The sequence below is a fragment of the Lutjanus erythropterus genome, chromosome 9 (genome assembly GCF_056507025.1).
Source record: "Lutjanus erythropterus isolate fLutEry1 chromosome 9, fLutEry1.hap2, whole genome shotgun sequence".
Classification (NCBI taxonomy): Eukaryota; Metazoa; Chordata; class Actinopteri; order Lutjaniformes; family Lutjanidae; genus Lutjanus; species Lutjanus erythropterus.
The window spans coordinates 36185044-36211388 of record NC_139325.1 but is presented as its reverse complement, the minus strand read 5'-3'; the positions used below and the strand labels follow the sequence as shown (position 1 = coordinate 36211388).

Here is a 26345-nt window from a genome sequence, read left to right as displayed (position 1 = left end):
TCACTTTAAATTACAGTTTGGTCCAACATTATTTCTTCCCGTTGTTCCAGCTTTCATAAAATCTGATTACAGTTAAAATACTCAGCTACGACCCACAGTCTGAAAACTACTAAAGCTGCAATGATTAATCAATGATTAATCAAGTATATTAAATACCTGATAATAATTTTTTCAAGAAAAAAAAACTCCTCTCTGACAGTAAACTGAATATTTGAGGACGTCACTTTGGGTTTTGGGAAACGCTGATCAATATTTTTCAGCATTCTCTGACATTTTATGGACCAAACAACTAATCAGTTAACTCAGAAAATGATCAAAAGAGTAATCAATGATGAAAATAATCACTGGATGCAGCATTGGTTGTAACAGTAACTCTACAGCAGTCTGTTTTTATCTGTTTTTGTTTCTCTGTAGGTTGATTCTTAAAGTTATTTGCACTCTGATGCAGTGATTTACAGTTGGATTATTGAAGGTATCATCCTTCCTTCTTCTGCAGATCATCAGTTATCTGTTAAATCAGTCCTGGACTGTTATCTGCCTCTGTATCTACTGTCTCTGTCTGTTGCAACTTTCACTGTTTCTGTCTTTGGCTGCCTGAGGAAAGATACATAAAAAGACTGTGTATGTACAAAGAAAGAACCACAGACAGATTCTTTTCATCAGATTTATAAGCTGTGTGTTCACCTGGTTCTGTTTCATGAAACTCGTGCAACTGAATGCATGTGGAGTGGCCGTGGCTGCGGGGTGTCCATTAAATAAGGCATAATGTCCAGTGAGTATATAAACTCCAACTGCCTGCAGGAACCCGACACTACACATATTTTGTGCTTCATAATGCACCACACGTTTTCAATGGGAGACAAGTCTGGACTGCAGGCGGGTCAGTCTAGTACCTGGACTCTTTTACTACGAAGACACGCTGTTGGAACACGTCCACAACGTGTCTTGATGTTGTCTCACTGAAAATAAGCAGGGATTTTGAGCACTTAAAATCAGGACGGCGCTGGGACCACCAGGTCGGAAACCAGGAACCGTCACATCGCTGTACATCAGCACGACACAGTGTAAACACACTGATGTATGAGACAAACAAAAACTGTTTATCAGTGTTAATGTGAACACTGCATAACTGTGACAAGGTCATTTCACGCTTTAAATCCTGTTTCCTGTCTGTTTACATTAGTTTTCTCCTTTGTGTGTATCATAGGCCTGCTGCGTGTGTGTGTGTGTGTGTGTGTGTGTGTGTGTGATACACACCACAGACAGAGAGACCAGAAGCCTTTTTTGGTCAGAGTTGATGTTTCTAAATGTACAGTCATTAGCAGGAAGAGTCAGCCGAGGCAGGAGCCAATCAGACGATCAGATTAGGATCGGGACTGTTTCAGGATGCAGGTCACTCCCCTCCTCACATTCCTCCACTGACTCTGGAGATTCTGTGTTTTTTTTTTTTCTTCCCTCCACCTCCTTCAGCTGACTGTACTTCTGTCAGTGATTTCCTCCATCCTCTGGAAAGACTTCAGAGAAAACCTGCAGAGATATAACCTGTCATCAAGTTTGTATGCATATTACCCATAGTGCTCTTGATCCTCCTGTACTGTTTGGTGTGAGTTGTAGTTTCATGTGGGAAATGTTGTCTTTCTGCCAAACTACATCTGCTAACCCAGGGGTCTGAAACCTTTACTCTTTAAATAAGATAAATAAAATAAAATGAAATGAAAAAAGTCTGGCAAATGCAAGAATCACATAACACTCTAAAAAAAAAATAGCTGAGATGACAAAAAGTTTCAAGGCAACTGCAACAGATTTGAGTTTTGAGCCCAATTCATCCAGTTTTCCTGACCTATAATCTTTAGTTGGGATGATTTGCTATTTTTCTTTAGATAAACTAGAATCTTTGTGTTTTAGAAAGTCAGAAAGATTTCAACGATGATCATTGTCATTATTTTTGTGCCTGAAAATTAAATGGTTTTATTTAAAAATATTAAAATTTTAACCATCATTCACTTTATTTCAGAACAATTTTTTGAGGGTTTCTAAAACGTTTGAGTTTTTTCGATTTAAGTTTATTCAAACAAGAAAAGTAAATTATCTAAACTAAACATCAGTAGTTGGTAAAACTTTTTCAAAACTTAAGACTTTGAGTTTGGGTCAAAACTCAAAAATCTGTTGCCTGCTGGAGCGCAGAACCTTGAGTTAACTGTATCACCGCGCTCAGTGCTGCAAACGTTACAGCTCAGCTGAGGAGGACGCCATTATTGTTTACATCGTACACGTGCACACTTCCTTCTGTGTGCTAATACAGTTGTTGGATGTAGTTCAGTAGAAACACTACATGAAACTGCTCACATCAATGTCAAATTTAATTGTTGATTTTATACGTCTTGAGTCTAAAGCTTGGCCCGATGGAGACACCACACATTGTTAACTTCCTGGTGCTGCTGCCTCTTTTAAATCATGACTGAGGATAAGTACCTCATACAACCAACCTCCAAAAAAACAGAACTGCCCCTTTAAGTTCCTGTCCTGTTCGTAAACATCGTCTGAGACCAGAGAGCAGCTGAGCAGGTGTGACGGTGATGTTGGTTTCCACGCACACTGTAAACTCCACAAACTAAATGTTGAGTCTGTAAAGTGAAGTAATGTTAACAAGAGACCACACACACACACACACACACACACACACACACACACACACACACACACACACACACACACACACACACACACAGATTGATGGCTGCAGACAGATGATCCCTCAGACTGTGAGACTGTCGCTGCTGCTTCGGGTCACAGCTGGATGATAACTGATGTATTCTTTCCTGTTTATCTGGACTCTGGGTGGAACTTTGTCTCGCATCAGGAAGTAACTTTGGTTCTGTTTACTGATGATCACACACTATCAACTGAAGATGTAGAAAAACTCTGTGGCTGCCTTCAAAATCTACAAAATATTCTAATAGTAGTAATTGTCGTATTGATCGTCAGTAATGGAAGAATAGAAAATAAATGTTGGCATATTAATACATATTAGTATCAGCAGGGTCACAGTTACTAATTACCCGTTTAAGATGTAGTCAGTAATGTAACTTGATTACTCTGTTACTTTAGGATTACCTCAAAAGTATATCTAGATGATATACTTGTTTAGTGTAATAAATAATGTTTTTAGGGCTGCAGCTAACGATTATTTTCATCATTAACTGTCATTTGATTCACGTCGTTGTTTGATCTGTGAAATGTCAGAAAGAAACCAGAAAATATTCACATTTAAGAAACTGAAATCAGAGAATTTAGACTTTTTCAATTAAAAAAAAATCTATTCTATTCTAAAAGATGATTAAAAATGATTAATTGATCATTGAAATAGATGTAGATTAATTTAATATTGATTAATAATCAATTAATCATCACAGTGTTTTATGTTCGTTGTTGGGTTTGTTAGTTTGTCCAGCTGTTCCCTCCTTTGTTGTGCACATTTTATTGATTGATGCATTGAAGCATTTTTTTTACTTGTAAATGTAATCTGATTATGTCTTTGCTATCTGTAGTTGTAATCGAGTCATTGAACAACAGCAAACTGTTTTCCTGTGGAAATAGAAACTATTTACAGTAAAGATCCTTCAGTCGAAGGGAATAATCTTAAATTCTAATGATGCTGTGTTCGTATTTCTTGATGTGTTAATCTTACTGCAGTTCTGGGGAAACATTCAGAGGACTAGAATATAATACTAATATAAAAACGTAAATAAAAGTAAAACGTATGTCAGTTAAAATGTACTCTGAACGTGTGACATCACTTTTTGTTGGATTGTGCTGTAAATCAGTGATTGATTACGGTAGATGCAGACCCCTGATGAAGACCTAGAGTCGATACACTTTGGTCTGTTTGCTTGTTCTTCAAGATTAAATATATAGTAGAATTTCACCTCTTTTTTTTTTGTGCTTTTACCTGCTTCACCTGTCGGACCAGCCAGCGCTTCTTCCTCCCATTACAAACTGTAACAACAGCCACTTTGTTCAGAAGAAATGTTTATTTGCATCACATTATTTGTGCTTTTCTGCATAATGTGTGGATTCAGGTGCATCTCTGGCGTAAAGTCTAGATGATATACTTGGTTTGCATCCTTGAGATCGTGTATATTGTGTTTTTGGAGCTCTCTGTGGTTCGTAACGTCTCTCTTCTCTCCTGCAGGATCATCCGACTCTCTGGACTTCCCGCTGAAGTGTCTTCGAGCCCGACGCTGAATCAGTGCCAGGTATCACATTCTCACCTCTGTCTCTCACCAGCAGTCACAGCTGTGAGCGACCATATACACGTCTGACAGTTGTTTGGTTTCTCTTCCACCCTCTGCTGCTTTTTGCAGTTGTTATTCATCATCACAACAGGCTTTCACTGTACAACAAAACATGCATCCAACACTCAGAATCAGCCATAAACCCTCCTGTGTTTAATGAAAATGTCACTTCAGGCACTTGGATGTTACTTTTCTTCTTCTTTGGTGCTTTAATCTTGACCGAGAGGGACTAACCTCCTGCAATTCTGGCCCTTGTGGCGAGTGTTGTGGGTTTTTAAGAGCTTACAGTGTTGTGTTAGTGGATCGATGTGGCATCTTTCGTGAAAAGTGTGTGGATTTGTGGTTCTGTGAGATGCTGTTTGGTTCAAGCTGTGACCAAAAGTAATTAGCTCCAACTTTCTCTGTGATGTTCCTGCTCTGTTCAGGAAATCCTTAATGAGGAATTTCCTGCAGATACCCGTCAGCCTGATTTTAGATTCCCAATCATTTATCCGGTTATTTTTCATCACTCCCTTGTTGGGAAAACTTTCTACATTTGTTTTTGTTTCCCTTTGAAGTTAGCTTAGCATCGCTCTCGTTCTTCCTTTTCATGGGAGTTTTGATCAAGAAGGAAAACAAAAAAAATCAACAACATATGGACAAAATTATGTGAAATCATATAAAAAAAACAAAAACAAAAATATTTTAAAGCCATAAAGCATGTCACAGATCAGATTCCTGTGAGCGACAATCAGCAGGTTCACAGGGTTCAGACCGACTGAATCCAGACTAAACAAATCAAACACAGCTTTGTGTTAAGTTTGACAGAATTCCCTTCTTATCACACTAAAATCACTCTGACACAGAGAGAGAGCAGCTTGTGCAGTTATTGTGCAGTGAGTTGTTTCTTTGGCCGGTTCAGCTCCAGACAGACTGCAAAAAGAATGACACAGTTCAGGCTGTCAACGCAACTTAAACCCAGAGTAGGCAGTTTATTTTGAGCATCGCTGGGCAAAGAATTCCCCTCTGAGAAAAAACACAGACTTTCTGCTCCTCTCAGCTCTGTCTAGCCTGTGGCTGGAGACTTTGGCCACTCATAGGTCTTTTCAGAAAGACGGCCTTCCTATTGGCTGTGCTGCAAATGCAGATGTGCATGAACATCCCATCTCAGTTGGTGAAAGCCTGATTCAGTCAGAAATGATAAATTTCCAGTAACTGCAGGATACAACCCCAATTCCAAAAAGGCTGGGACACAATTTGTATTCAATTAAATACAGTAGAAAGACAAGATGATAAACTTTATTCTTTTTTGTAAATATTCACTCATTCTGAATTTGATGCCTGCAACATGTTCCAAAAAAAGTTATGACAGGAGCAACAAAAGACTGTGAAAGTTGTGTAACGCTCCAAGAACACCTGTGTGGAAGATTCCACAGGTAAACAGGTGAGTTGGTAACAGCTGACAGGATCATGATCGGGTATTAAAGGGGCGTCCTGGAAAGGCTCAGTGGTTCACCAGCATGGATGGGGTGAGATTCACCACTTTGTGAAAAACTGCAAACAGTCCAACAGTTCAAGAACAGAATTTCACTTTAAAACTTGAACAGTTAGCGTCCTCAGTTCCCAAACACTGGCTGAGCGTTGTTAGAAAGAAAAGGAGATTAGTGGTCGTTTTGACAGGAAACCGTGGAGTAAATACAGATGTTACCAGTGACACTAATTAAGGTTCCGTTCCATTCGGGTCAAACAGGGTCAGGGTGCTGCGATTGTGGAGGTCGGTTCACTGGAAAGGCTCGGCTGCGCTAAATGGAAATTTGTATCATTGGTAACACCTGTGTTTACGTCCACTATATCATGTCAGTATGGTGGCAGGAGAAACGAAAGTCTGCTGCCAGTAAGGATTACACTGCAGACTGTTTGAGGGCTGGAGGCTGCAGTGATCTCCTTGATACTGAACCAGCTCCAGTTCCCCATTTATCCCCATCAGCCACAGGAAAATAGTGTCCAGGTTGAAAGATACAGACTGAAGTTAATTACCAAAATAGCTGCGGATTAATTTTCTGTCAGTTTATCAAATAAACATTTCAGCACTAGTTTCATTTTATTATTTGTAATATTAAAGGCATAAATGTGAATGTTTGATTGACGAGTGTCTCCACCGCGTTTTGGATCACGTCTGCTTATCCTCATGTGTCCTTCGCATCATGTCTCACACTGAGAGGACTGAACTGAGAGCTGCTGCTCCTCATGTCAGCTCCTGTAATCATGCCTGCATGGAGCGCCAGTTGTTAAATAGTGTTGATGTGTTTGCTTCAGTCGCTAAGATGGTGCAGCTCTTTCTACGCTAAATCACTTTTGGTTGGAAGCAGATTCAAACATGGACTCGCGCTGAGATCCTCCGTCTGGATCGAGCGGTCACATTTTTATAAATGGCTATAAATAAGTTGAAGCGCCGCTGGTGTTTCTGGCAGCAGAAACCTGTGGGGCCACATGAAGTCATTCGTCTGTGCTCTCACTGTGTCTCAGAGGTTTTGTTCGGCCCTCGCTGCACTCAGATCAGACCGTAACTCACGCTGCCTGTTTTCTGTGGCGACAAACATCATCAGATTAAAGTGAAACTCCAGAGGTGCTCGCTGTGAATTCTGGGAAACCAAAAGTACGTTGAACTCAACAGATCTTCTGCTTGTGTTCCTCTGAAGGAGAGGATAGTGTTTCTGCTGGTGAGCGGACAGCAGGTCCTCTGGTTCTGATCAGAGGAGAGTCTGAGCTGATTGTTATTTATATCGTCTCTGACCTTTAAAAAGCGGTCACTGCTCTCATTTCAAGCTCCAATAACATCCCTTCTCTGTTTTAAAACCACCTTAAGTGCAATAAAGTTGAATTAATGCAGCGAGCCTCCGCAGTGCTAACAGGACAGAGCTGCCAGACACTTGAACTGGATGGTGGTCGGATCTCTGGTGATGGTTTTCATGTGGTCTGGCAGCCATGTTGGCAGTCCTCAGTGAACAGTTGTGAACAGCTGGTTTTGTCTCTGAACTAATCACTTCTCTGTTTCACACACGTTTAATTGTTTGTTTGGTTGTGACTGTAATGTAATCAGAGTCCATGTGGTTGTCGGCATGTTGGATAACTAATATGTCTGCTCAGCCATCACAGTCTAGTCCAGTATCAGGGCGCTGTGTCGGAGCTGGACAAAGAATTGCTGCGGTGGCGTCTCCCTGCAGAATGCACACGAATGAATGTGAGCCGTCATCATAACTGTACAGTTTTCTACTTTCACCTTTATGTTTCATGTAACCTTACTTCTGTCAACAATGTCTAGGAAGTTGGGAAGAGCCCGTGCAGTTCAGCTGCTCCAACAATCACGTCAACTTTGGGAAAAAAACAGAATGCAAAACCTTTTACTTGTTGAAGAGAGTCGCTGTCTGAGAGCAGAGACTCTACAGAGATTCACCGAGCGTGCAGAGGACCACGATGTTCGCCAGACGTAAATCAAGAATATTAACAGAACTTATTAGAGCTGCCTCCTGATAGTCGATGATTCAGATCATCAGTCAACTGACATTCTTCCAGTTGAACATTTGGTTTTTTTTTCTTCGTCAGTCTGTGCATCATGGTTACAGGATGAAACTGATAGAAGCTACAAAAATGCACATTTCAATGAGGAATTAAAGAGAATCAAAAATATATTTTTATATTAGCTGGTGCACTTATTAAAAGATATCCTCGGGAAATGGAGTAATGGAGTTTTTAAGTCACCATAAACCACAAAACTAACTGATGGAAGCAGAGAGGAGTGAAAGAAACGCAGCTGTCAGACACCTCGTCCTGACGAACCAGCAGAGCGCACAGAGAAAGGATCATGACAGTGAAAGAGAGTAAAGAGTAAGATATGTTTAGTTTAACCGCTCTCCCCAAACTCGCCAGAATCCTTCTGCATCATCATCAGCTTCATTTAAACTTTAGAGAAACTAAATAACAATCGCCAAAAACATATTGGTTTGTCTTTCTGCTGTCCCAACAATCCCAAACTCTGGTTTTAGTCCAAATAAATCCTTAATTCACAGCGTAAAGGAGCTCAGGTGATGCTGGACAGCTGCTGTAGCCTCGGCAGAGAAGCTCTGCAGGTCCACGGATTTTATAATTGAACTACAGCAGGACGCTTTGAATTTCTCTGACTGTGTGAAAATCTGATGTTGATCCGATCTCTCTAGCGAATTCGTCACAGATAACGAATCACAAGCGTCGCTGACCTTGTTGTCCAAGCTGACTTTCCGTCATTGCTGCGCTTCACTCGTAATATTTTCAGCAGCTAAACAACTGCAGAGTAAAAAATGTTTCCTGTTTACATCAGCACTTACATGAAATAATATTTTAAAAAGAGGACATATTTGTGTGGATTAGTAAGGAGTAGCCCTGATATGTGATATTTTCTAAAACTGGATTGTCACTGAAGGTTTCAACTTGTCGGGAAGAATGTCAATAAAATGTGTTGTCAGCAGGAACAACTTCTGTTTGGAAAAAGAAAGTGTAAGGTGAGTGTAAAGATAGACAATCAGATTTAACCCACCATGAAAAGTCTCTTCCACTGTAACATGTAAAGTTAAAGCATTTTAACAAACAAATTAAATTTGTGCCCTCATATGAAGTCATTTGAGGTCACCTGGTGATCATTTCATCATTACATCATTAATTCATCAGAAATCAGAAATAACTCATGTGTCTGCACATTTTTCTCTGTTTTTTTTACTTCTACATTTTTATTCAGGCTGCTACTAATGATTATTTTCATTGTCATTTAATCTGTGGATCAATTCCTTTAATCGATTAATCAATTAATTAATCCTGTCACTATCTTCTCATTTGAAAAATAATACATCTGTGTACTCCACATGTTTGAACCTATTTTTCAAATCTTTCCTGTAAAGATTATTTTCAGTTTTTGATCAGAGTTTCCCAAAATCCAAGATGACGTCTTCAAATGTCTTGTTTTGTCCACAAATCAAAGATATTCAGTTTACTGTCAGAGAGGAGGAAAGTTGAACATTTTTATGGATCAATTCTGTTTACAGATTAGTCATTTGTACAGCTGGATTAATCATAATGAATTAAATCAGTTTAGATTTTCTTGTCAATACTTCTAACTCCACTGTGAAGGCCGGTCTCGGCGTGTCGACCACTTTTCAAACCCCCGTCAGGTTCTGAGTGTGCAGTCGTGGCTGTTTTCTATCAGCGCTGCTCCAAACATGGACTCTATACGTTGAAATAACAAGTTCCTCAGTTTAGATTACTCCGAGCACAAACATCTGCCTTTCAAACAGTGCAGTCTCCATCAGTAAATCACAGGGGAGGCAAGAATATCCACAGCGTGGCTGTTTTGTAGTGTAAAGCGCCGGGGGGCCTCATCCAGGGGCCCAGGGGAGCCTGGGAGAGCCTGGCTGTCCTTGGTGTTTGACAGGGACGTTATAGCATCCAGCTGAGGGCTCTGAAGCTGTGCATTTTTTTTTCTAATCATTAAAACAGAATCCGTTTCTGTAGTTTCTGACTCTGATACGGGGTCATTCTTGACTCATGTTGTGAATTGGCTTTGGATAGCTTAGCTTGTGGATCAAGTATTAATGTCTTTCTATGTCATCTGTGATGTGAAAACATCAGATTTACACACAATCAGAAAATGTCAAAGGGTGCATCATCCTGATTAAAGTTAAGTTATAAAATCCCAGCATCACTGAGACGAGTCTGGAGACACAGTGTAATGCCATGTGTGGACTGCATGCATGAACCCAGCATGCATTAGCATGCAGGTGACCAATGCTGTTAAAATAAGTTGTTAATGTTGCTCAGACAAAGTGGACAGTTTGGCTCCTCAGGTGAGGAACTGGGTGAGAAAAGACATCCAGCCCTTGGGAGTCAATTTGTCCAATTATTGATCCAGAATCTAAAACTGCCTGATGTAATGGGTGGAGAAACATGTCGACGGCGGTGTCCTCCAAACATTCAGCCTTGAGATGCGGTCAGCTGTGCTCAGACGTGCTTCATTATCGGACGGAGCGGGAGCATGAAGTATACGGAGACGAAACACTCGACAGCTCAAACATGTGCTCTCAAGATGTGGATCTAACCGTCGAGGTCACAGTAATCTTTGCCTCATCCAGGGTCACACCTAATTGGGGTGCTGGAGAGCCTCCAGGGCAGATCTGCCTCTTGGTGGGTCTGTGAGGAGATTTTGACCCTGACAGCTGATGACAAACTCTGCAAGAGCAGCTGTGAGCTCCGATTGTTATTGCTCTCTTTTATATGTTTGTCTTGTTTTTGAATTTTTTTATCAGCACCTTTGTTCTGATCTCTCTTAAATCCTGTAGTTAAACGGTTGATTCCAGCCAAGTACTCAGATCAGTCCAACTGGTTCCAGCTGTGCAGGTAAACCCCTGTGAAGCAGCAGTCTGAGACCTTAAACGCCACAGTCCTGGTTTCCTCTCCGCTCCTCCTCTGTTCTGATGAATGTCTGTAGAATTGAGCCGTTAGAAAAATCCGAGTCTTGATTGTTTCCAGCTTTTGGAAAATTGATGCAATAAACCATATCTGGATGTGGGTGGTGGGCGGTCACAGTATGTTGAAACCAGAGTTAATTAGCACCTGATTTTAATTCAGTTCATAGCGTTAGTCACATTTCAGTCATGTGATTGCTTAGTTTTTGTCTTCTTTCAGTCAACAAAAAGTAGACATTTGAGTTTAGTTTTCATAATTACACATTTTTATTTCTTTTTTTTTTAAGTAAAAACTATCAGCATCAAACAGTTACCTATCAGCAGAGATGGGAAGTAACTAAGTACAAATACTCAGTAAATAGATTTTTATTAGTATTTATTCTTCAGACAACTTCTTACTTCCTACATTTGAGCAAAAATATCTGCACTTTCTACTCTGTACATTTTCAAAACAAGCTCAGGACTAGTTTTAATGCATTTTAGGGGAATTATTGATTATTTTTATTTTGCATAATTGCATGCCACTTTCTGATTTGAGTCTTTATGCTCTTTCTGCTGAGTGTCTCCTGTGTTTTGGTGTCATTTATGGACGTCTATCATTTATGACTTCTGTCCTCTGGGGTCTGTGTAGTTCGATGCTCACAGGCACAGGAACTTCATGCTGCATTCAAGTGCACCTCAGAAACTCTACATCTATTTTGATTGTTTAAAACAGGAAAGTTTTGATGAAATAAAAAACCCTGCAGCTGTCAGGACTTTCTTTTTCTTCCACGACAGAATTTTAATAACTACTAATAACTGTGATCATTTCAAAGCTGTTTTATACTTATACTTAATATATGATCTTGTTAAGAATAGTTGAGTAAATAAACAGTGCTGCACGTGTGTTTGAAATGTGAAAGCTTTGGTTAGCGTGATGTTAGCGTGTTCAGCTGCCATCTTTAGACACAAACAGACATGCCTTGATGCCTTGATGTGTTATTTTTGGGACTAAAGTTGGATCTTGGTTGTCTGTATCACATCTAAATAGTTTTGGATGTATTTAATGCAAAATTAGAAAAAAGACTGAATGGGGATCTGTACTCTGTTGAAATATAAAGCAAATAAACTGTAGCATCTTTAATTTTAGAAAAGACATAAAAAACTGCTCTTGAAATGATGGTTCCACTACACTGACAAACATGTTTTCAAGTGTGGGTTTTAGGCTCAATGACTTGTCAATTCAAGTCCCACAAAAATGTAATGTCCTGTTTATGAGAGAGAGTAAAAAGTTGACCTACTGCCCCTTTAAAAGATCAAACTTGTTCAGTCCCACTGAAGCGCTGCCAGTCAGCTGGCTTGTCTTGGTTCCAAACAGCACAGACATTCCACACAGAGAGACAAACAACACAGAGGACAAAGAAAGAAAGGAAGAAAGAACGGAGGACAGCTGCGTCACCACCGTCTCCTGCTGTATGGGTCTCCACAGATTACAGTTCAGCCCATTTTCAGGCCTCCTGCAGGACGAACCTGGACGGACTACAGACGAGCACTTAGAACCAGTCTGCAGCTCGGACACTCCAAAATCAACTCCTGGACCTGATCCACTGTTTCATTATTTCCCTTCATGCAGAGACGTGGCAGGGTGGCTGAACTGTGCGTGAGAGGTGGTGATCGATGACAGTCATCATGATATTTGAAGCTTAAAAAACCATTAAAACAAAATGGTAATGGACAACATGAGCAGACGTGTTTTTGCTGTGGTTAAAGCAGCAGAAGAATCCCAAAAAACATAATGTGCTGCTTCAGCAACATCCCACTGAGCATTTTTCTGTTGAAAAGACGTCACATTCGTCCTCTACAACATGCAAATTATAGGTTAGGATCAAAGAATGAACAAATAAATGAATGTGGTAACAATGCATGACCACATCCGGAGCTGCTTTGACCAATCAGATCACAATCCATCCTCAATGCGTCTTGGGTGCATTTACACCTTTAAAAGGTGTTTTGGGTGGTCGGAAAGTTCAGGAGTAATCTGTAATATATTTCCTGTCATAAACCATAAAATGACCATGATAATGTCACCATAGAGTCCGCCTGTGAACTTTCTATTCTGGCCCATAACTTGTGTTTTTGTCTGACTGCTTCATGTTAATTAGAGCTCAAATTAATGCCGAATGTTCGCTGAACGAGTAACTGTATGTTTATGAGTGGCATCAAATCTTTGAATAATCTTTTAGAAGGAGTAGACGTCTTTCACAGATAAAATGAGCAAAATGTTAATGGAGTTTGGCAGGCAGTATGATGCTGAGCTCGTCTTGCACTCCTGCAATGTTCCTGAAGCCTGCCTGACCTTCCTCTAGTCTGGGGAGCAGTGGGTCATTGATTATATATTAAATAGGATTCCAACCTATTTAATATACAGCCTGTAGCTCCAATTCATTATTTAAATTGCAGCACTCATTCCTGCAAGCACAATTGCTACAAATTGGCCCTTTAACTTCAGTGTAAATGCAACACAGACTTTCACGCAACATGAGAAAGTCTGTGTACAGAGGAGGTGGGGTGGAAGGATGGGTCAAAAACACCCAGGATTTCAGGGTTCATGTCCTGTGTGACGCTAAAAATCAGTGTGCATCACATTATGTACGTAATGTACTTATTTTAACCCAAACCACAACCTTTTCCTCACACTAACCAAGTAGTTTTAGTACCAAACCAAACTGTGACCCTGACCTAAAATGTTTTTCAGCAAGTTTTTCTGGTCTATCGACAATAAAAACGGCGTTTAAAGGCACATGTCACATTCACCCATCACCTATAGGACGATCTGGGGTTCAGTGTCATGTTCAAGGACACTTCGACATGTGGACTTAAGGATCGAACCTCTCTACATCCTGAGCCAGAGCCCAACTCGACCACAGAATGAGAACAGCCTGTCTGATCAGCGCTCCTCAGAGAGCAGATATCGACCTTCAGACGACCTCCAGAGAAGTTTAAGACCCTCCACCACTCTCTGGTCAGTCCTTAAGCCTGATTTCAGTTTGGACTGACGCTCTAAACAATGAGGCCCCGCGATGTTTAACATCAAACACTCCATCTATACAGCTGAACCGGAAAGAGCTGCTCAAACTCTGACTAAATAAATAAGTTTGTAGCGGAGCGCGGAGGTCCATGTAAATAGATTTGGATGAGTAAACGATGCAGAGACCCTCCTCTCAATCAGCCTGTCAGTGGAGCGCTCTCCTGTGATTACCTTCACATGCTTCACATTACAGTGAACCCCATTTCCTGCTTGCAGGGGCTTCGACCACTTGGCAGGTGATTAAACACAGGCCTCAAATATGTTTGTGGGGGCGGCGGCGTGGGCGTGCACTAGTGTTGACACATGCACACACACATGCACAGAGGTGGCAGAAGTACACACAATCTGTACTCGAGTAGAACTAACATACTGAAAAAGTAAAAGTACTGATTCAACTTGTTTACTGCAGTAAAAGTGAAAAGGTTCAGGCTCTGAAATGTCCTCAGAGTACAAAAGTAAAAAGTTGTCCTCTGAAGGACATTTCATTTGTCTTATAATCTGTTCCTTAATTCTTTAATCTTGTTTTTGGCTTGTTGTTATATAGTTTATGTCTTGTCTTGTTACATCTTATTTGTCTTGTAAGACCTTTATGTCATTTTCATCTTAAGTTTATCTTGTTTTGTCTTCTTATATCTTTTTACATTGTGGTGGAAAATCTGAAAATAAGGACAGACACCATGACTGAAATTGTCTTTGTGGTGTTTTAATAGAACTTTGCAAAGGATCAGTACAGAGCCGCACAGAGAGTGTAAAAGAAAATGTGCATCTGTGTTAAAGGGTTAAAAGACAAAGGAGGCTGGGTCAGGATGGAGCTGGAGTCCTTATCAGGAGGGTCAGGATGTGGTTGTGTGATTAGAAGTTTTTCTTCTGAAGGGAGAACAGCTGTGTGTTCAAGGATGAGTAACCAGTTAGTTCAGCATATAATTTTCCTGCTACAACATTGTTTCTGTCTTGTTACATCTTTTTACGCTGTTTTCCTCCTGCATTAAAACTAAAGTAACAAGTCTGTTTAGAATAGACATTTGTGTTGAAACTAAAACATTGTCAGAAAAAAAAATTCAAGTACAGAAACCTGGAAAATTTAAGTATGACTAAGTACAAATGCTTAGTATTTGTACTAAGTTACTTCCCGCCTCTGCACATGTGTGCATGCACAGATTAAAGCAGCGTTAGCTTTACACCCTCACATAAAAGAAGGCGTACACACACACACACACACACCACTGCTGGTTATTGTCACTTTCACTGAGCTGCTTACACACTCTGAGGCCTGGAGGAGAGCAGGCGGTTTCATCTTTCATCAAATCCTCTCAGACGTAATCCAATGCACCTTGGAAAAGACTCGGCTCAGTCTCGCTGAATTCTTTCGTAGTTGGTACAGAACCAGCAGGCACATGCTGGGAATCCTGAAACTGGAAACATTTGCATCCAACTTTATGGAGGATGACTTAGCTCATGTGTAACAGTCGAAATACTATTCAGTGGAAATGCAGAGAGGAGGAGGAGGAGGAGGAGGAGGAGTGGGCAAGGAATGAAGAAGAGGCAGAAGAGAAACATTCAAGAGTGGAACTTTGTTTCCAACACACAGTTTACTCAGTACAGTAAAGAGAGGAACCTTTACTCTTGACTCATGTCCTGTTGAATCTCACTGGTTGCCCTCTAACATTATACTTGACTTTTTTCTCTCCATCACTGCTGCACAGAAGCTGGATTCTTGGATTTCCAATTGATTAATATGTATTTTTGCTGCTATCATTATTAAAAGATTGTCTGTTTCTAGAGTTATTCTTAATGTTTTCCACAGGGTTGGATTCAAAATACATGTTTTCAAAGACAGAATGGCTCGTGTGTGTTTAAAGAGTAAAGCTGCAGGTGGATGGTGATGAAGCTACAAGACTTAGAGCTTCTAACTTAGAAGTGGGGTCACGGGCAGCTGGTATCAGTTCATCCATCCTGCTCGAACCGTCGTTTGACTTTATTTTAAAAGATGTACGTCTGCTGCTGACGGGGCAACATCTGTGTCCCTATAGTCGAATACAGATGTGTGTCGCAACATGCATGTCACATATATTTGAAATGCTAATATATCTTTTTTTGAATGTAAGTCCGCAGCTCTTGCATGATTGTCTGAGTTCAGGAAGGATGTAGTAAAAAAAAAAAAGATGTAAAGAGAGAAGAGAGGGAGTGAGAGTGTAGAGAGGTGGTAAAAAGCAGCAGGAAGCTCCTCTGTCTGTAGGTCTGTTCTGTGCATCAGTGAGAGGACACGGCGAGCAGCAGCATCAAGTGAATTCACGTGATATTTAAAATAGTTTCCTGTTCATCCGACCTGTGATGTGGTCAGACAGAGTCTGATGCCTACAGATGGCAGGAAATGGCACGATAAGGCAGTAAGCAGAGCCAGATGGCGCGGATAGGAGAGCTTTTAGTCCTCTGCTGGTGAAATGGTTTGAATTCATTTGGCAGCCGGAGCGGTCGGGTTCTCGAGAACTCCACATGAAGCCACAAAGACACGGGGAGATTCTCAGCACATCCAAGGAGTTATGAAGTTTGGCACAGTGGTCGTGGTAGATGCAAAAACAATTTGCTTCTCATCACTCATCTCTCTCTGAACAAAGGATGCTTGGGTGTATGACTGAGTCTGAGGAGTGTTTATGTGGAGGTTTCTCTCTCCTTTTTTATTTCTGTGTCTATGCATTCTTGATTCTTGTGAGAATCAATCAGATGTACAGCATGTGGCAGCCGGCACTGCTCAGTGTTTGAAGCTGCAGTTTCTCTAATCACTACTAGATGTTGGCTCAAAGAAAATCCTCGGGCTTTATTGAAGTGAACGAGGAAGAAAAACACAAAGTCAGGGCATTTATTTGTGGTTAGATTCTCATTTCACTTCTAATATTCATCTCAGTCGAAAGTTCTTTACATGTTTAGTCTTTTGTTTTTGGTTTTGGAAAGTCAGAAGAATGACACCACCCTCCAAAATCTTAGGATTGAGAATCACTGTTACGCTGCACTTGAGACGACGTCAGAGGTCGGAATTTCCGACTTCTGACCTCAAGGTGTTCCAGGTGCACAGCGCCTAAAATAAACAGAAAATATGGCTGACCAAGAAACGAATGAGTTTCATTGGTGAGTGTACACTCAACAGTGCAGCCTCCTCGCATAAACAACACGGAAAAGGAGGGAAAATGATGCGTGAAATAACTAAACTTTTTATGTTATGGCACTCAGTAACACTGGCGACACAACATGAACTTAGACGCAGAACAGGTTTTATTATATGATGGTGTCTGTTGTTTTAGGCTTCAGTGGGTGCAGCCATGGTTGTGTGGCATCAGGCGTCTTCTTCCCAAGTTCAAACTCTGACTTTGAATGACATTCCATTGTATTTTTCTATTAGGAGGCAGGAAGTTCGCGCTCTGTGTTGTCTGCAGTGCTGCAAAGCCTGACAGACCAGCTGTGTGTCGTTTTAGTTGCTAAGATTTCGATGGACAGGTGCGGTTTAAGGACAGGGTTTAACGTTAGCAAGTCATTTTTGGCTCTGCCTTTTTTGTTTTTGTTCTAAAGCCTTGATTTGCACACTTTTGCAGGCTTTCTTACTTTTGCATTGCCTCCTTCATTTAACTTGTTTTTGTAAAGCGAATTTTGACTTTGTTTGAGACTGAAGTAGAGTTAGAGGATGTCTGGAAAAGAGCATTAGGTTCCTGAGGCTCCTTCATGGTGACACGTCAACAACTGTCCTCTGTAATGGCTGTGAGACCGAACCTTTCGAAGTAGAAACAAGGCCTGAGTGAGAGAGCTGAAAAGTCTATCACAGCAGTGAAGTTTCACATTGTAGTGTGACCTCGCCAGTTTCAGTATTGGCTTTCCCCTCACACCACATGGTTTGTTTGGTTTGGTTCAGTTTAGTTGAACTTATCTTTATTTACAGCCCAAAGCAACAGACAACATGCCGTGCTTTTAGTAGTGAACTAAAACTTGTCCGGGTTCCAATGATAATCGATCTCGTAGGTTTTGACGTATTGTGCGCTCCAAAGAGTGGAAGTGGATGTTAATATAATGAAATTTTCAATAAACTCACACAGGACACATGTAACATTACGTACCTCAACGTCTGCATGGGGCATGAAGGAATGTATGCCAGGTGAAAGTCATGTGACCCACCCCACCTCCTTCATACGTCGACTTTCTCCATCTTTATACTACATCATCAGCCCGGAGCGTCTCATACAGAGTCACCGCGGGGTGGTGGCAACCTGTCCTTGTATACTGAGTTGGAAATGAGACCAGGCTGCTATAGGAGGCATATAAGAGCTCTGGAGTCCTGCCATCACAGATGCCTGTGTGAAATCGTGCGTATCAGCTGGAAAGAGAAAAGAGAAATCATTAAACACCTGCTGAGGTGAACAGATTCTGTAATACGAATGTCTGACACATGCCTCCCAAAACAGCTCCTTTACTCAGACCTGAAATCTGGCAGAGGACAGAACTGTGTGGAGAAACTGTTTACAAGAAGGAGCCACATTCCATGAAGAAGAACTCAGACAGGCTGCCCGAGTCAAACGTCGGCAAAGAAAGGACAGAGTCGCCTCCAAAAAAGCTCCGCCACGTTCGACTTCCAGCACCTCACATCACTTCCTGCGCTGCAAGGAAATTCTGGGAGCTTTTCCATCGGCACTTTTGTTTGCGCGAGTCAAACCATGCCACGCTGATTTGCCCTTTCATTACCACTTATAACGCACCAAGCTGTGCTGAGTCACAACCGGGATAGATCATGTCTGGAGTAGGGCCAAGGCAAGCCCCACCCACCTCCAGGTTGCGGTGACGTCTCGCGGGGTGTGACGACCCCCTTTCTCCCCCTCAAACAAACGTATTTTGTGAGGCCCAACTCATGTGAGTGCAGGAGAGCAGAGAGAAAAAGGTTTCCAAAAATCTCTAGTTGTGTAGCTTTCAACTGAATCTCTGTGGTTTGAAGTTTATTTTCTGTTTTAATGACGTTTTTTAAGTCATGATGATGACTGATGGCTGATGAAAACACACCATTTCCTGACTTTGCTGCTTCGTAATAAAATCTCATAAAAAACAAAATAACAGGGGACTTCTGTTGTGAACAGTTTATAGGAAATTAGGTGTTTATTCGCCTTTTTACAGCCACTTGACTTGAGGTAAGCTTGTCTTCAGTTAAAAGTCAGACCTCCGGCAGGGCTGACGTGCCGAGCAGCCAGGCCGGTACATGTATGGAGAGGAGGGTATTTGTGGTTGGCCTCTTCAGCCATTTGAAGATCCATAATGAGGAGAACCATCTCACTGGACTTGAATGCAGATGATGATTGTGTCTGGTCCTGCTGATGAATCCCTCCTCTGATTTCTCCCTGACCCCCCAGAACCTCTTAGTGTTTAAAATAGCATAACAATTGTGAATTTATTTTCCTGTCAGTGACACTCACACAGTGGACACACACACACAGTCCAGTCGGTTCATCGTTCTCCTGCGTTCTGCAGTGATTTATTTTCTCTGCTGTAATACACATAAAGGTTGGTTCCCCTGCTGATTTGTTCGGTGTAATCCCAGCGCTGCAGTTGTGGTTTCATGTCATTTAGAGGAGATGAGTTCATGGCAGTGTGCAGGGACACATAATTTCAATAATTCAACTGATACTGCAGAAGACGCCCACTTTACACCCTCCTCACCCCTCACATGTTACAAGGCTGCCAGATCGTGACAGTCAGATTCAGTGGGTGGGTCTGATCGCAGGCGGAGCGGAGGTTTATTTCTGTGTTGGACCCTGATGTGAGATCCACTTTGACTAAGACACACAAAATGAACCATTTCAATTCAAAACCCTTAATTCATATTCTTAAACTTATCAACATGAAAACTCATTTTCTTTTCAGGCATTTTTGTTTTGTCTTGTTAGGTTTGTTTTTGTCTTGTTGCGTCTTTTATGGTGTTTTGTTTTCTTATGTCTTTCTGTGTTTTGTTACGTCTTCTTTGTCTTATTTCTCTTTTGTTTTCTTTTGTGGCGTTTTCATCTCTTTGCATGTTTTGTGTGATATATGCTGATGGATACATCAGTGAATCATCTTTTCTGTCTGTTATTGTTCCGTCCATTTAAGTTGAAATTGGTCTTGATGTTGGGAAGGCGGCGCACAATGATGCAAAATAAAATAATCAATAATCCCTTCAAATATATTTAAACTTAAGCAACAACTGTTTTAAAAAATGTAAGGAGGAGAAAATATTAAAACATTTGTGTTCAGATTTAGTGAATAAAAGTAAAACGTTCTCAGAGAAATAAAAACTCCAGTAAAGTACAGATTCCTGAAGTAATGAAGTATTTGTACATAGTTACTTCCCACCACTGGTATTTTGAAACAGTTGATAAAATTCAGTAAAAAGTGAAGCTCTGTTTTTTATATTCATGTAGGTAATATACAAAAGTCAAAAGTTAGATTATAATCTGCATGAGAAATACAGATGAAGTAAAATTCTGTTGTAATAATTATCTGCTGTGGGTCAGTTTGACAGATGTGATCACCATGAGGGGTTTCCACTGAAGTAAATTATCCCAATACTTGTTCCACCACCAGATTCTGTGGTGCATCACCAGCAGCCACACATGCTAATGTCAGACACATTAAAGGTAGTAAATTCCTCTTTTATTTCCCAACATGTTGGACTTGTTTGTTGTGCGGCCCAGCACGCCACAGCTTAGTGGTGTTTTTTATTTTTGAGAAAAAGACAAACTTCTGAAGGTCAGTACTGCACAGTCACGGTGGGCGTGTTCTGTTTTCATGTCTGTAAATGCGTGCAGTCAGTTGTAACACGATTTGCTGGAACAAACTCGCTCCCCTGCTGTTTCCGAGCGCCTTCCAGATGGGAAACAGATTGGGTCTCTGCATTTATAGCCCCCTTTGTCTTTGTGTTGTAGGAAGGGAGAAACCCGAGAGCCATTCCAGCATGGACGGGAGGCGAGGTCTTCTCCTCAGCCTCATCATGGCAGCCTGTTTCTATGGCAACACCGCTCAGAAGACAGGTGGGTATGATTATGCAGCTATGACTTAATGTCCTGCATACCAGCACGTAAAGGATCCTGGCAAACGTGCCTCAACTTAAACATTACATCAGCACCACCACATCTGTAAAAACAATTTATGTGTTTATGTGTGTATGCACAGAAATGCATGAAGGTACACACACAAGAACACACACACACACTGTGCATGCCAACGTTCACACTCACATACACACACACACACACATATATATGTATACGTATGTGTGTGTGTGTGTATAATGGGACTCGCAGAGCAGATGTGTGGTGTTTTATTCTTATGATCACATAAAGAGCACTTTTACTAACCCTGCACAAAAATGTGTTTGCTGCTGAGCACATGTATGACGCATTAATCAGTTCACAACAGCACAAAATCATCACATGCTAATCTTTGCTTTCATCACCAGTGCCTGGTTGCATAAAACATAATTATCAATCTGTAATTTCCAACCCTACTGCCAGACAGAACGTTGATATTGCACAACTCTGGATGGTTGGCGAGGAAGGGAAATGGAAAACGGGAAGGGTTACGGCAAATAAATAGTGGTTAAGGTTAGGCGACTGAAATGCTCGGTTATGGATATTAGTTGCAAAGTCTGTTCTCAGAGTCACCAACTGACCCTTCCAAGTCACCATCATCGACTCTTTGTTTCTTCATCAGCCCACATCCTCCTCCTCAAACCCCCACAGAACAAATGCAGATGCAGTGGGATCTAACAAGTTTGTCTGGAGGTTAAAGTTAAAGCTAGCATTAGTTAGCCAGACATGCTAACATTTAGAGCTTACGTTAGAGCCGATGAAAACAGAGTTTAATCCATTCATCACGTGTGCTCTTGTGTTTCATGTCTTTGAGAGACGACAGAAAAGACGCCAAAGTTCAGACTCATGAAACGCAGAGTATCACTCGCCTCCTGCACACCTTCATCATGGAGAGAAATGGAAACCTTGTTCTGGTCTGTGTGGTCCATACGTTCCACAAGGACTGTTGACCTGCATACATATACCCGGCTCAAACAGACTACAAATGAAAACCAGAACACTTGTGATACTTAAATCTTGCCCCTTTCCTCCAGATTCATGTGCAGACATCTGTATACAGAGATTACGTTGTAACTGACCACAGCTGCTGTCGTCCATTGAGGAGCATGTTAAAACCTTTTCAGACTATTTAAAAGTCTACATATCTTAAGCATTAAAAACTCAAAAACACTTTCTCCCTGTCTACAATGACCAAAACTGTTTTTATGCTGCCAGACACATGAATGTAAGGTGTTTAAAAGTTTAGAGCTGAGGTGAGAACTGAGGTTGAACACTTTGTAGTGAGAAGTTCAAGGAAAGGTAGGGTTGGATTAGCACTTCTCTTTGCACCACCAACACTCTCTGAAGGAAATGAACACCAGCTGTAAACCACGCAGCTTTGTTTCACTTTCCTCACAGTTCCTCTCCAGGTAAGTGCTTTCAGAGTGGATCCCTGCTTCTGTCCAGAAACTGTCAACAAGCTGCTCATTTTTTTTCTCCTCTGGCTTGCACACAAGCACAAGCAACCCACCACTTCTTTCTGTAAATCACGCTGGCACTGTTTCACCTGTGGCTGTCACGCTTCTTTAAGAGCCAAGAACTGTTCAGGCAGTAAGAGCTCTCCTTTTAGCATCCTGTGGCTTCTTATCTGCAAGAACTCTTCATGACATGACAAACTTCCTCCTCAGTCTGCACTCAAGAGGCTGTAGCTGACATCGTCTTCATGGTCGACGGGTCGTGGAGCATCGGCATGGAGAACTTTGAGCAGATCCGTCAGTTTCTGTACACGCTGGTCAACAGCTTCGACGTCGGGACTGAACATGTCCGCATCGGGCTGGTTCAGTACAGCACCACTCCACGCACCGAGTTCCTGCTCAAAACCTTTCAGAAGAAGGAGGCCATCCTGCAGTACATCAGCAGTTTGCCTTACATGGGCGGCGGCACCCAGACGGGGCAAGGCTTGGACTTCATGCTGAGAGAGCACTTTCTGGAGCGAGCTGGAAGTCGGATTGACCAGAACGTGCCGCAGATCGCTGTGGTGATCACTGATGGCAAATCGCAAGACAGCGTGGAGGCCCAAGCCCAGAATCTGAAGAGGAGGGGAATTGTTGTGTATGCTATCGGTATTAAAGACGCAGATGAGGAGCAGTTGAAAGAGATCGCGAATGAGCCGCACAGTCAGCACGTCTACAGCGTGTCTGACTTTGCAGCGCTGCAGGGAATTTCTCAGAGCATCGTCCAGACGCTTTGCACAACTGTAGAGGAAGCCAAACGACAACTCCTGCAATTGTCTCAAGGTAAAATGTGTCATACCACACTGTTTGTGGTGATTTAGTGATTTGAATTAACTATCGTTTTTATCTATGCAATGACAATTTTTTTTTTCTCAGAATTCACTCCAATGACCAAGAAAGTTCTGTAAACCTTCATATACTCAGCCTTGAGAGAGGGTTTTATCAAATACCAGCTGCCACTGCCAGTCAAAAAAACACAAAACAAAGACAGCTGTGCTTAAATATGATGAGACAAACGCTGAGAGATGTGTGCACGCTGTAACAAAATCAAAAAAACAAACTCAAAATGTCAAAAAAGGAAATATTCTCAAATCCATTTTACGACCAATCATCTTCTGAGTTCAAATTTCTTGCTTTTACAAAACAAAGATGAGCTTTGATTGCCTTGTTAACTCTAAAACCTAAAAAACTTTCAAATTTAAACAGTCTAGATGAGTCTGTGAAACTGTCAAAACCATCACCAGCTCTTTTTGGCTCGATTTGGGGCTTTTGTGCTTTTATCTGCCTACTCTACCAACTGATGCCACCTCATTTTTCCCTATTTTTTTAAATATTAAGAATTAAAAAAATCTGAAAACATTCACCTGATTAGGGTTTACAAAATAGATAAAGAGCAGTCTCAAATATGTCAAGAAAAATAAGTGCAATTTCGACAATATAAATCAAGAATAGCAGTGCATTTTATTGGAAAATTGAAATTTTCACACAGTGGATCAGATTGGACACTTTGACAGGCTGGTTTTGGCCCGCAGGCTGTATTACACTGAGAAAAGTTACTCCTTTGAGGACTTTTGTAGTACAAAAACTGAAAACCAATTTGCAAATCCTTGTGGATTTTAGTCATATTGTCTTGATGATCTGCAGTGAACTGAGCAGCCCACAGTGCATCATGTTTCAACAGGCAGGTTAAAAAAAACAGTTAGCTTCTCAGAACATGGCTATAAAAGTGCACAGGCTTTTCAAATCACATGGGCTCACTCTGTGAATGTTCTCTGTAGTTTATTTTTTTTTTATAAAGACAGGAGAAGTTCTTCAAAATGTGTGTCAGACAGTGGGTTCATCTGACGAGACTTCCAAAGCTAAAAAGTCTGGCTACAGGCCACTCCACTGGACGGTGCTGGAGTATTGGCTTGAAGAAAGTTTTAATCACAGGGAATCTGTTCGATGCATCCATTTCAAGTCCTGACATGGGATATTCCACGATTACAGTGTCCACTAAGACCGTAGCCTGTCTGTCCTCCGTGTCAAATGAAAAGAATCACTCTCAGTCTCCTCCATTGACAGCTGCAGGCAGCAGCAGGTCCTGCAGGGGTCAGAATGTGGTAAAACTGTAACCGTAACAGACTGCCTATTTGAAAATGTGACTAAATCAGAATAACTAACACATTACTTTACTCATTGCAACAAAAAAGTAATCCAAGTACTCTAATGCGTTACTTTGTAACTTTGTAATGTGTTACCCCAACACTCTTTTAATTAACATCAGAGATAATCATATTCTTGGAAAATTTAAGTCACACTGGATTTAAACACCTGTGTTCAGGTGTGTTTTATGGGTGCACAATCACACACACACACACACACACACACACAGACATCAGACATCAGATGTTTATCAGCTTGTTGCTTCAAATTCTGACTTTATTTTCTCTTTCCTGTCCAGAATGTGCTAAAGCCACCGTGGCCGACATCGTCTTCCTGGTCGACGGCTCTTCCAGCATCGGCATCACTAGCTTTCAGGAGGTCCGACAGTTTCTCAAAAACGTCGTCAGTGGCCTCGACATCGGCCCTGACAAAGTTCGGATCGGCTTGGCGCAGTACAGCACTGAACCTTACCAAGAGTTCCTGCTGAAGGATCACATGGACAAGGCCTCCCTGCTGGCTGCTCTGGACACATTTCCTTACCGAGCAGGAGGCACAGAAACAGGAAAGGCCATGGATTTCCTCCTGGCGGAGTACTTCACCAAAGAGGCGGGGAGCCGAGCCAGCCAGCGGGTCCCTCAGATCGCTGTGGTCCTCACAGACGGGGACTCCACGGATGATGTTACAGGGCCTGCGCAGCGCCTGAGGCAGCATGGAGTTATAGTTTTTGGCATCGGGGTGGGACAAGCCAACCTGGCACAGCTCGAGTCCATCGCCAATCGGCCTCCAGATCGCTTCCGGTTCAAAATCGACAGCTTCCAGGCTCTGAACAGCCTGACAGAGGGTCTGCTGCAAACTGTTTGCATCTCTGCAGAAGATCAGAGGCAAGGTGAGGCAAAGGACATTTCTACTGAGGTATTTATACTGCAATGACATCTATATATTGCAATGTTAACTACATAACTTTAAGGGTAACTTAACTCCAGCTGTAAATCTGATTTAACATGCAGTCATACTAAATACACTGTAACAGGTGTGGTTACAGGTGTGGCCGCAGTGATTCTGTGTGATCAGAGCTACAACACACTTAACACACTACAAACCACTAAATGGTAACTTTGGTATTTTTTAACTTGGACATTATCTTTACTACATCAATACTGGACCAAATTCAAGAACTGTTGTCCCCATTGGTCAATTAGACCCCAAAACATGGGAAAATAGAGTGACGGGTGAAAAAATATTGAAATTAACCTTTAAACTCTCTTCGTTTATATTTAATGTAGTAAAGGCTGCAGCTCAACTTTATTATTTAATCACTTCTTTTTTTTTTAACCAAGTATTTATCAGTTTATCAGAAAATGGCTGAATATTGGATAAAAAATTGGATAAAAGATTGCATACGATACCATTCGCAGGACTGACACTTCATGGTTTAACTCTTTCCCTGCCAGCGTTTTTAAAAATAGTTGCCAGCCAGCGGCAGCATTTCTGACAAAAGTTCACTGATATTTCAACACACAGCGATTTTTAAGCAGAATCTTAATTTTTAATTTTTTGTTTTTTATCACTTCATATTACGTGTGTGACATCACTGTCAGCGGTGTGGCTAACGTTAGCTGTGTGTGTCCCCGCCCACTGCCTGTCTGAGAGCCCCAGGGGGCTGCAGGAGGAGCTGCCTCGCTCTGTTCCTGGGTCGCGGTCCTTCATGTTACATAACATCATCTTCTTCTTCTGCTGCTCAGTTCCAGCACTTCTCTTCTTCTTCAAATGAAAATGTATTAAATTAG

The 26345-nt window shown here is 41.4% G+C and overlaps 1 protein-coding gene across 1 annotated transcript in view; it reads left to right on the top strand.

The window, feature by feature from the left end:
* The window catches only part of col6a4a (collagen, type VI, alpha 4a), a 79714-nt gene that overhangs the window by 7706 nt on the left and 45663 nt on the right, over positions 1-26345 (top strand). Inside the window, exons 2-5 of the mRNA XM_084727473.1 lie at positions 4193-4256; positions 20756-20860; positions 22588-23196; positions 24857-25444. Of these exons, the coding sequence (XP_084583599.1) occupies positions 20785-20860; positions 22588-23196; positions 24857-25444 (1273 nt within the window). The 5' untranslated portion in view covers positions 4193-4256; positions 20756-20784. The remainder of the gene's footprint in view (positions 1-4192; positions 4257-20755; positions 20861-22587; positions 23197-24856; positions 25445-26345) is intronic.